We start from the raw sequence: 12,402 nt of genomic DNA, 5'->3' as shown, positions 1-12,402 counted from the left end.
CTAAATAACCAAGAGATCACTGAAGAAATCAAAGAGGAAATCAGAAAATACCTAAAGACAAATGACAATGAAAACACGATGATCCAAAACCTATGGGATGCAGCAAAAGTAGTTCTAAGAGGGAAGTTCATAGCTATACAAGCCTACCTCAAGAAACAAGAAAAATCTCAAATAAACAATCTAAACTTACACCTGAAGGAACTAGAGAAAGAAGAACAAACAAAACCCAAAGTTAGCAGAAGGAAAGAAATCATAAAGATCAGAGCAGAAATAAATGAAATAGAAACAAAGAAAACAATAGCAAAGATCAATAAAACTAAAAGCTGGTTCTTTGAGAAGATAAAGAAAATTGATAAACCATTAGCCAGACTCATCAAGAAAAACAGGGAGAGGACTCAAATCAATAAAATTAGAAATGAAAAAGGAGAAGTTACAACAGACACCGCAGAAATACAAAGCATCCTAAGAGACTACTACAAGCAACTCTATGCCAATAAAATGGACAACCTGGAAGAAACAGACAAATTCTTAGAAAGGTATAACCGTCCAAGACTGAACCAGGAAGAAATAGAAAATATGAACAGAACAATCACAAGTAATGAAATTGAAAATGTGATTTAAAATCTTCCAACAAACAGAAGTCCAGGACCAGATGGCTTCACAGGTGAATTCTATCAAACATTTAGAGAAGAGCTAACACCCATCCTTCTCAAACTCTTCCAAAACATTGCAGAGGAAGGAACACTCCCAAACTCATTCTATGAGGCCACCATCACCCTGATACCAAAACCAGACAAACATACTACAAAAAAAGAAAATTACAGAGCAATATCACTGATGAATATAAATGCAAAAATCCTCAACAAAATACTAGCAAACAGAATCCAACAACACATTAAAAGGATCATACACCACGATCAAGTGGGATTTATCCCAGGGATGCAAGGATTCTTCACTATACGCAAATCAATCAATGTGATACACCATATTAACAAATTGAAGAATAAAAACCATATGATCATCTCAATAGATGCAGAAAAAGCTTTTGACAAAATTCAACACGCATTTATGATAAAAACTCTCCAGAAAGTGGGCATAGAGGGAACCTACCTCAACATAATAAAGGCCATATATGACAAACCCACAGCAAACATCATTCTCAATGGTGAAAAACTGAAAGCATTTCCTCTAAGATCAGGAACGAGACAAGGATGTTCACTCTCACCACTATTATTCAACATAGTTTTGGAAGTCCTAGCCATGGCAATCAGAGAAGAAAAGGAAATAAAAGGAATACAAATTGGAAAAGAAGAAGTAAAACTGTCACTGTCTGCAGATGACATGATACTATACATAGAGAATCCTAAAAATGCCACCAGAAAACTACGAGAGCTAATCAATGAATTTGGTAAAGTTGCAGGATACAAAATTAATGCACAGAAATCTCTTGCATTCCTATACACTAATGATGAACAATCTGAAAGAGAAATTAAGGAAACACTCCCATTTACCATTGCCACAAAAAGAATAAAATACCTAGGTATAAACCTACCTAAGGAGACAAAAGACCTGTACGCAGAAAACTATAAGACACTGATGAAAGAAATTAAAGATGATACCAACAGATGGAAAGATATACCATGTTCTTGGATTGGAAGAATCAATATTGAGAAAATGACTATACTACCCAAAGCAATCTACAGATTCAATGCAATCCCTATCAAATTACCAGTGGCATTTTTTACAGAACTAGAACAAATCATCTTAAAATTTGTATGGAGACACAAAACACCCCGAATAGCCAAAGCAGTCTTGAGGGAAAAAAACGGAGCTGGAGGAATCAGACTCCCTGACTTCAGACTATACTACAAAGCTACAGTAATCAAGACAATATGGTACTGGCACAAAAACAGAAACATAGATCAATGGAACAAGATAGAAAGCCCAGAGATAAACCCACGCACCTATGGTCAACTAATCTATGACAAAGGAGGCAAAGATATATGATGGAGAAAAGACAGTCTCTTCAATAAGTGGTGCTGGGAAAACTGGACAGCTACATGTAAAAGAATGAAATTAGATCACTCCCTAACACCATACACAAAAATAAACTCAAAATGGATTCAAGACCTAAACGTAAGACTGGACAATATAAAACTCTCAGAGGAAAACATAGGCAGAACACTCTTTGACATAAATCACAGCAAGATCTTTTTTGATCCACCTCCTAGAGTAATGGAAATAAAAACAAAAATAAACAAATGGGACCTAATGAAACTTCAAAGCTTTTGCACAGCAAAGGAAACCATAAACAAGACGAAAAGACAACCCTCAGAATGGGAGAAAATATTTGCAAACGAATCAACGGACAAAGGATTAATCTCCAAAATATATAAACAGCTCATGCAGCTCAATATTAAAGAAACAAACAACCCAATCCAAAATGGGCAGAGGACCTAAATAGACATTTCTCCAAAGAAGACATACAGATGGCCAAGAAGCACATGAAAAGCTGCTCAACATCACTAATTATTAGAGAAATGCAAATCAAAACTACAATGAGGTATCACCTCACACCAGTTAGGATGGGCATCATCAGAAAATCTACAAACAACAAATGCTGGAGAGGGTGTGGAGAAAAGGGAACCCTCTTGCACTGTTGGTGGGAATGTAAATTGATACAGCCACTATGGAGAACAGTATGGAGGTCCCTTACAAAACTAAAAATAGAATTACCATATGATCCAGCAATCCCACTACTGGGCATATACTCAAGAGAAAACCATAATTCAAAAAGACACATGCACCCCAATGTTCATTGCAGCACTATTTACAATAGCCAGGTCATGGAAGCAACCTAAATGCCCATCAACAGACGAATGGATAAAGAAGATGTGGTACATATATACAGTGGAATATTACTCAGCCATAAAAAGGAACGAAATTGGGTCATTTGTTGACACGTGGATGGATCTAGAGACTGTCATACAGAGTGAAGTAAGTGAGAAGAGAAAAACAAATATCGTATATTAACGCATGTATGTGGAACCTAGAAAAATCGTACAGATGAATCGGTTTGCAGGGCAGAAGTTGAGACACAGATGTAGAGAACAAACGTATGGACATCAAGGGGGGAAAGCTGCGGGGGGGTGGGGATGGTGGTGTGATGAATTGGGCCATTGGGATTGACATGTATACACTGACGTGTATAAAATTGATGACTAATAAGAACCTGCTGTATAAAAAAATAAATAAAATAAAATTCAGAAATTAAAAAAAAACAACTAAAAAAAAAGATGAAAGTCTTATAATAACAAGGTGACAAGCATCATTTCAACTCTCTTAGATGACAAGAGGGATACAATAGTCTCTGTTAACAAAAAGTTTGTATTTCCCTAACATCCTTCATTATAAGAAGACACAACACATTAAAACTGAAATAGAAGGGGAAATATGGAGCAATGTCAAATAATGTGGGTGAGATTTCAAAATGCATATATTGTTAACACTGGAAGAACAGCCATTGTACCCTACAGGGACATAAGAGGAGTCTGGGAGACTTACAAAACATCAAACAAAGCTGTAAGAAAGACCTGACATTATACATTGGGGGGAAAGGCACAGGAAAGAAAATGTAGCCTGTAATTTGTGTGATGTCCAAAGGCTGCAAATGTCTCTGCATTCAGCCATGGGGAGCAGAATATACAGAGCAAGTTAGGCCTTTCCTGTCCTTGGGCCTCAGGGCTAGGACGAGAGTGAGGCAAGTGAGGCAGCGAGAGCACAAAATTTTAGGAGCCCCTAACTCACTCTAAGGATCGTGCAAGTTTATGATCCTCAGAACAAGTGCGCCTCCTTAAAGTCTTCACCTTCAGTGCATCATGTGCCTCACCTCAGCCCAGGTTCTGCTAGTTCCCTGTCCCCACCTGTTCCCTGCCAGGAATAAGAGACCTATTTGGAATGAGGAGAAACTCTACCTCTTCCCAAAATACGGTCTTCACATCTGCTTCCTAATACCAAATATGTTCTGCTCCAGGGCTCAAAGAGTTACCAAAGACTTAAATAACCAAGTGGAAATGATATCTATCAATCCCTTCCTTTTGTAATAGAAAGGAGTCTACAAGAAGGTCTCGGATTCCTAAAGGGAAAGGCGGGAGTGTGAATAAAATAGCACACAAAGGAGACAACTAACCTCGGGGATGACTGTAATTTGTTTCCACCATTGTGGTTTGCTTTCCCCAGGGCAGAGGCAATCAAGTGCAGCAACTGAGGATTTCTGACATATTTGCAAAGTTCCATTTCCTTTTAATATAACTTTTTGCAGATTCAGCAAGGCGTTTTATAGAAAAAATAAAGAGCAGTTTCTATTCATCAATTTATTTTTAGAAACCTTTTGCATAAAGCAAATTCTTATTGTTATAGAAACCATTGATTTTGAATACCTGGTCATTTAGATACTGGTTGAAATTTTGGTATAACTTTATCATGAAATAATTTATTAATGTATTAAATGAAAAAATGGTTGCCAGTGAATGTTTTATGAACTTAACCTTGTTTCCAAAATATTAAGACCACTTTAATTTCTAAAATGTCATCTATTTATTAACATATGATTATCATCCTCTCCACTTGCCAGCACAACAGCTAAAAAAGTTTGTGTTTGTGTGTGTGTGTGTTTAAAAGTAATAAAATGCCCTCACTTTACTGAAAGAAATTGGAGAAGACATAAACAAATGGAAAGACATCCTGTGTTCATGGAACGGGAGAATTAATATTGTTAAAATGGCCATACTAACCAAAGCCATCTTTAGATTCAACACAATTGCCATCAAAATACCAAATGCATTCTTTACAGAAGTAGAAGAAATAATCCTAAAATTTGTTTGGAACCACAAGAGACCCCAAATAGCCAAACCAATCCTGAGAACAAAGAACAAAACTGGAAGTATTACACTTGCTGCTTTCAAACTATACTACAAAGCCATGGTAATGAAAAATAGTACAGTACTGGCACAAAAATAAACACATAGACAACTGTAACAGAATAGAGAGCCCAGAATTAAATCCCAGTACATATGATCAACTACTATTCAACAAGAGAGCCAAGAACACCCAAGGGGTAAAGGTTAGTCTCTTCAATGAATGATGCTGGGAAAACTGGAAAAACACATGCAGGACAGTGAAACTGGACTTCTATCTCACACCATTCACAAAAATTAACTCGAAATGGAACAAAGACTTAAATTAAGACCTGACACCATAAAAATCCTAGAAAACATAGGCAAGAGGCTCACTGATATTGGTCTTGGCAATGATTCTTTGGGCACAATGCCAACAGCACAAACAACAAAAGCAAAAATCATCAAATGGGACTACATCAAATTCAAAAGCTTCTGCACAGCAAAAAAAAAAAAAAAAAAAAAAACAATTAAAATGAAAAGGTAGCCTACAGAAGGGAGAAAAATTGGCAAACTAAATATCAGAAAGGGGTTAGTTTTTAAATATATTTTGCATATTAACACAACTTAATAACAACAATAACAAAAATAATCCAATGGAAGAAAAGGGCAGAAGAAATAGAAATTTTTTCCAAAGAGGTCATCAAAATGAGCAACAGGCACATGATAAGATGCTCAACCTTATTAATCATCAGGGAAATGCAAATAAAAATCACAAAAAGCTATCACCTCACACCTGTTAGAATGGCTATCATCAAGTAGACAAGAGACAACAAGTGCTGGCACGTACTGGTGAAAAAGTAATCCTTACACACTATTGGTGGGAAGTAAATTAGTCCAAAAACAATGGAAAACAATATGGAGGTTCCTCAAAAAATTAAAAATAGACCTACCATATAAACCAGAAATTCTGCTTCTGGGGATATACCCAAAGGAAAGAAAATAGGAGTTTGATGAGACATATGTACCTTCATGTTTATTTGCAGCACTATTCACAATAGCCAAGAAATGAAAACAACCCAAATGCCCATCAATGGATGAATGAATAAAAAGATGTAGTATATATACAATAAAATATTATTCAACCATGAGAAAGAAGAATATTCTGCCATTTTCAACAACATGGATGGACCTTGCGCACATTACGTTAAGTGAGATAAGCCAGACAAAGAAAGAAAAGTACTGTACGATATCACTTATGTGTGGAATCTAAAAAAATCAAACGTGTAAAAAAAAAAACAAAAAACACAGTAAAGCAGAGGTTACCAGGGGAGAGGGGGCAGTGGGATAAAATTAATAGCATTTAAGAGTACGAACTTGTAACAAATACTAAAATAGTGATACGGATTTAATGTATGGTTTACTGAACACAGACAATAATATTGTACTATAAGTATGTAATGTGATAAATATCATTACAATGGCCACCATATTAAAAAATATAAATGTATCAAAGTAACATGACGTGCAACTTAAATTTACATGATGTCAAATTTATTCAATAAAAAGTAAACAAAAGTAATACAATGTCTCCAAAAAATTCTATAATTCAAATTATTTAAAAAATACATATATGTTTCATAATCTGCATTGCATTTTGCATTGCATTTTGTATTAACGTGTCTTTAATACATTTTTAGACATAGCTCTTCAAAAAGTAGTACCTATCAGTGGAAGACTAGTTATCCTCCACTCTTTGTTCTGTCCTCTTCCACTGTGAGAGAGTAAGCGTATCATTACCCAGCTAAAGACTCCATTTCTCTGACTCCTTTCCAGTTAAGATGTGGCCATGAGAATAAGTTCTGACCACTAGAATGGGCGCAAGATGTCTTACCCTTACAGGGACTGTGTACCTGCTCTTCTAGTCTCTCTCCCTTTGCATGATGGCTGGGAAATAAGGGCAACTGAAAGATCACCTTGGACCCAGGAAGGAAGCCATATGCTGAGGATGGCAGAGCCACTCTGCTGACCCTAGACTGCTCACCTCTAGATTGTCATATGAGAGAAAAATACACGGTTATCTTACCTCTTTGTTACATTGGTTCCGCCTGTACCTCCAACTAATATAATACTATACCCTCAATTAATATAACAAATGAATGACATTTCTTGAGTTCTGATTACAGGTCAATAAATATTTTACATGGATTATGTCAACTATGTCAGCAACACCATGAGGTTAATAAATAAACATCTTGGCTAGACCACAAAGCTATCAACTGTAAGAACTACAGGTATAATAGTCTTTAAGATTTTTTAAAAGGATATGCTATAACATTCTATAAAAAATAATGAGTATATTTTCTTCAGTTAGAAGACCATGAAAACAAAATCAGGAAAAACTTCCTCTACAATTCGTAGCAATTCTTTCAACAGATATACACACAAAACCATTTCTGTGCACATGAACAATAATGGAAGTTTTTAAATTCTGCATGCAAATTTACATCTTAGAATTTCCTTCTACATTTTTCTTTTTTAAAGAAACTCAAATGGAAATGTTCATGAGTAGATATTTGGTGGCAGAGCTTTCACTTCTTCTTTATGTCTTTTATAAAAAGAGCAGTAGCATAACCAGATATATTAACCTTGTACCTAACTGAAGATCTGCTCACCTTCTCAAAATACAAGTGGTAACATAAAAAGGTAAAATATTAACATATATTCTAAAGCATAACAAGACTCTTTTCATCGTTGGAGTTATATCTCATTTAGTAGTTGTATACCCTAGAACAAAAATTTAACCTTGCAAATAATTTCTTCCTGCATATTAAAGATGATGATATTCCCTTCACAAGGTTGTCCTGAGGATTAATAAGATAATGGATGCAAAGGGCTTAGGACACTGCTTGAATACTTGAACTAATTTAGAAAAAAAAAAAAAAAAGTAGTCCTCAGTTGTATTTAAAAGGTTCTAATATATTAAGTACTATACTAAGAAAAAGTACAATGCATTATCTCTTTCTCCTAATTTTATTTTTTCTTTCAATTTTTTTTTTGATAAATTTATTTATTTATTTATTTATTTTTGGCCTCCTTGGGTCTTCGTTGCTGCACGCAGCCTTTCTTTAGTTGGGGTGAGTGAGGGCTACTCTTTGTTGTGGTGCACAGGTTTCTCATTGCAGTGGCTTCTCTTGTTGCAGAGCACGGGCTCTAGGCGTGGGCTTCAGTAGTTGTGGCACGCGGACTCAGTAGTTGTGGCTCGTGGGCTAGAGCTCAGGTTCAGTAGTTGTGGTGCACGGGTTTAGCTGCCCCGCAGCATGTGGGATCTTCCTGGACCAGGGCTCGAACCTGTGTCCCCTGCATTGGCAGGCAGATTCTTAACCACTGTGCCACCAGGGAAGCCCCTCTTTCCTCAATTATTTAATCTACTTTGTGGATGATCATACACAACTGAAGGACATGTGTATTCTTCCAATACTTGATTAGAAATGGAAAAATCCAATAAAAGATATCTTAAAACTTGAATGCATCAGGGCTAATAGTACTACATAAGCCTATTCATTCTTGATCTTTAACAGAAGTTAGTCAGGTACCTGGGCAAAATCTCTAATTTTTAAAGTTAAAGTACTGCTTTTATTCAATACTATATATCAGACTTCCCTGGGCTAATATTTTATGATGCCCAAAGTAATTTTCATAAAATTGCAAAGATGTCCTATTTTAGCTATGTTCCCTCATTGCAGCTGAGCCTGCAGGTAAAAAGCAAGATGTGCCCTGCGATGCCAGTAGAAACTACATTCAATAATTTGGGAATCATCATTTTTTAAATATTGCATTTCAACCCAAAACCTGCTTAATTCCTCTATTTATTGAACTTTTGATCCTCACCATGCATCTAACACCCCTAGTCTCTACACAAAGTTCACTCTCAACTCTGGCGTCCTTCAGCTAGTCTGCGCTTTAAGTTCCTGTGGCCAAAAAGAAATGCACCTCTGGGACTTCCCTGGTGGCACAGTGGTTAAGAATCCTCCTGCCAATGCAGGGGACATGGGCTCGATCCCTGCTCCAGGAAGATCCCACATGCCGTGGAGCAACTAAGCCCGTGCACTACAACTACTGAGCCCGTGCTCCGCAACTAGTGGACCCACATGCTGTAACTACTGAAACTCGTGTGCTCTATGGCCCGCGTGCTGCAACTACTGAGCCCGCGTGCTGCAACTACTGAAGCCCGCGCGCCTAGAGCCCATGCTCTGCAACAAGAGAAGCCACCGCAATGAGAAGCCCATGCACCGCAACGAAGAGTAGCCCCCGCTCACCACAACAAGAGAAAGCCTGCACAGCAATGAACACCCAATGCAGCCAAAAAAAATTTTTTTAATTAAAAAAAAAGAAATGCACCTCTTTTGCCCCCATCATGGACCACCTTCTCTCTGGGCAAAAAGAAAGAGGCATATGGACACATTTATCTATCTTCTTGTCCCCTAATACTTAAATTCTTCTTCCAACAGTAAATTCCTCTTTCCCTCCCTTGTTACATACATATAATTCTTTTATTTGTATTTTTTCTATCACTGTAATGAGGTACAATGCCTCATAAAAGCAGCATTGTGGGGATTTTCTTCCATCCTGTCCATTCTATTTTGTTATCCTAATTTAGACAAGGCCATTTACTCATTCATCAATATTTACACTCTTCTTAGTCATCTACAACTTATAAAGCATAATGGACATCAGGTGAGACTTTTTTTTTTCTTAAAGATTCATTGAAAAAAGCAGATTTGGCAAGAGAGGGTTCACGTATTAACACCAAAAGTAAAAAAAGAGGTCAGCCAAGAAAGTGGTTTTTGAGGCTGATAAAACACTGAGGAGTAAAGAAGAGCTCCCAAAACCAGTTTATTTTTAATTTCAATCTGTCAATAAAAAGAGTCACATAACTTTTAACCAGAATCTGTCAATTCTCTTTTCTTTTTTTCTCATTCCACAAATGCCATCACTTTCATAGAGGCTTACTTATTACCCTACACACTTTCATATTCTAATTTATTTTCCCACAGTGAATCATTGCAGATCCCAAACATCAGCTAACAGTAGCCTTCAGGCATCTTTGCACCTTCAAAAATGGAGATTTTGATTACTAGCCTGTCAGTTCTCTGAGGAGAGGAACTGTGTCTCTGTCAACCCCTGGTAGCCTGCACAGTGCCTGGGACATGTTGTGTGCTCAATAACTGTTCATTAGAATTAATTCGATCATTGTTATTCACAAAGAACACTTTTCACTTCAAAATATATTCCTTATTTCAACTCATAAATATTGAAATTTACTCAACATATACTCTGAACCCTACAATTGTGTTATGAAGAGATTCTGGAATAATATTTTGAAGCATATGCTTAGTAAGGTTTCTTTACGAATTCCTATTAATACATAGAGTAACCATTCATTCTAGTTTCTCCCAGAGAGGAATATTCACATATAAATATTCATGTAATAAATATTCACAGATCATACATGAAACCACTTTTATACCATTTCACCTCATTGATCCACCACATTTTTGGAAAACAAAACACCTCACTGCATCACTAAGAACACAAGATGAAGGTACTTTCAAATTGTTAGATTACTTACATTGAAATGAAAGCAGTGAGACTCTAAATAAATGATGTTTAAAATTTAATAAATCTTACGGAAGCTATACATGTACATGCTCTTACCCAAGGAAAATGATCTATTTAAGATGCTACACAAATATTTACATGTTGCTATTATTATCAAAAATCATTTTAGAGTGACATTCATAGTCATTTCATAAATCATAAGAAAAACAATCTTTTATAGTGTCTCCTTTCCTTGCACAAAAGTCTGTACGACCCATCTCAGTGATTCACTCTAGCCTCTAGGCATGGCTATAAACATTGTAAACCACTTTTGAAAATAAAATCTACCCTCAAAGAATGAAGATATGTTCCCATTGAGGATATTCAAAAGAATCCCTCACAGGGCTTAAAGTCACCACTATACAAAAGATCCTAATGTCCTCTGAAGACTGGAGGAAACAGGACACCCCAATTTGAATTTCAGGGATGACTATACATCATACGAACTCATGTAAGGGAAGGCTGTATATAAACTGTAAAGTGTGGTGAGAACACCTCACTAATTATTAGGGATGGCAATAACTAGCAGCACCAAAAGCCCCTCTCAGAATTTCACTATCAGATTCACATGAAAAACTGTCCTATATATAATATAGAAAGTTTCTTAGAGGAAAGAACTGCATGCAAATTAAAGAAATGATTAGTAAGTTCGGGGAGACTTTACTCACATCAACAAGCTGGTTGACTCCACTTGCAGTTTTTGCCAGGGTGACAAGGTCTTCCTGCATCTTATCCACCCATGACTTGATGCTGCAGAAATCAGAGAAGAGAATATTCTATCAGATCTCTCACAAAGTAAGGCCACAGACTGACATTCTATATGCACAGATTATCCGCATATAATTCATTAAATTACCTTTAAGTCTTTCTCCTCCTTCCTAGCTCCTACTATACCTACCCACCCACCCCAGCCCACTTTTAAGTGACAAAACCAATGAACCTTTAGGGGTCAACCTCTTAGGATGCTAAAATATCCCCAACTCAAAAAGAGAAAAATGACAAATGAGGGTAAACGTTTGCTTAATTTTTATGAAAATGCCATTAAAAACAAGTTACTGAATGGAATATTCTAAACTCAACTTTATCCTTTAGGTTACAAGCCTTCATAATATAATATAATATAATACTAAATGTTAAATGTAGAATATTTGAAAAATGCCAGAAAATGACAAATATTTTTAAATTTCTTATAATTCCAATACCCAAGGATAATCACTTAACATTTTGATGTATTCCCTTCAAGTCTTTTAAAATTCTTTCACAAGGTCAAGCACATATTATGTAAAATTCACATATCTTTTTTTCCATCAGTCACATGATAAATACCCTTCCACGTCATTACAGATATTTTATAAACACTGTACTTTAATGGCCACTTAATATTCCCTTATCTCTAAATCCCATAATATACTTGACCATCCTCCTTTTTTAAAAGATAACTAGAATGTCATCAGCTTTAATTGCTAAAAATTTCACTGCAACAAATATCTCAGTACACATTAAGCTTAAAAGTATTTCATTTCCTTAGCTAGACTCTTAGATTTGGAATTACTGGATCAAGGCTTAAGTTTTAAAGAAATGGTTTTGAGCATTAAAATTATGATTGAAGGTTCCAGTTCAAATCCTTTTCATGTACAGGTGAGCCTTGAACAATGTGGGGGGTTAGGAGTGCAAAGCCCCAGGCAGCTGAAAATCCGCAAATAACTTTACAGTCAGCCCTCGGCATCCGCGGTTTGGCATCCACAGATGAAACCAATGATGGATCATGTAGTACTGCACATTAACTGAAAAACAATCTACTATAAATAGACTCACGAAGTTTAAACCCATGTTGTTCAAGAGACAA

General features: G+C 36.2%; 1 protein-coding gene across 11 annotated transcripts in view; it reads right to left on the bottom strand.

Moving 5' to 3' along the window:
- CACNA2D1 (calcium voltage-gated channel auxiliary subunit alpha2delta 1) overlaps positions 1-12,402 on the bottom strand; it is a 500,481-nt gene that overhangs the window by 401,313 nt on the left and 86,766 nt on the right. For all 11 annotated transcript variants that reach the window (XM_059934042.1, XM_059934046.1, XM_059934039.1 and 8 more), the window contains one exon: positions 11,225-11,306. In XM_059934042.1, coding sequence (XP_059790025.1) covers positions 11,225-11,306 — 82 coding nt within the window. The remainder of the gene's footprint in view (positions 1-11,224; positions 11,307-12,402) is intronic.

The sequence above is a fragment of the Balaenoptera ricei genome, chromosome 9, assembly GCF_028023285.1.
Source record: "Balaenoptera ricei isolate mBalRic1 chromosome 9, mBalRic1.hap2, whole genome shotgun sequence".
Lineage (NCBI taxonomy): Eukaryota > Metazoa > Chordata > Mammalia > Artiodactyla > Balaenopteridae > Balaenoptera > Balaenoptera ricei.
Note: the sequence above shows the minus strand (reverse complement) of the source record. Positions and strands in the feature narration are given on the sequence as shown.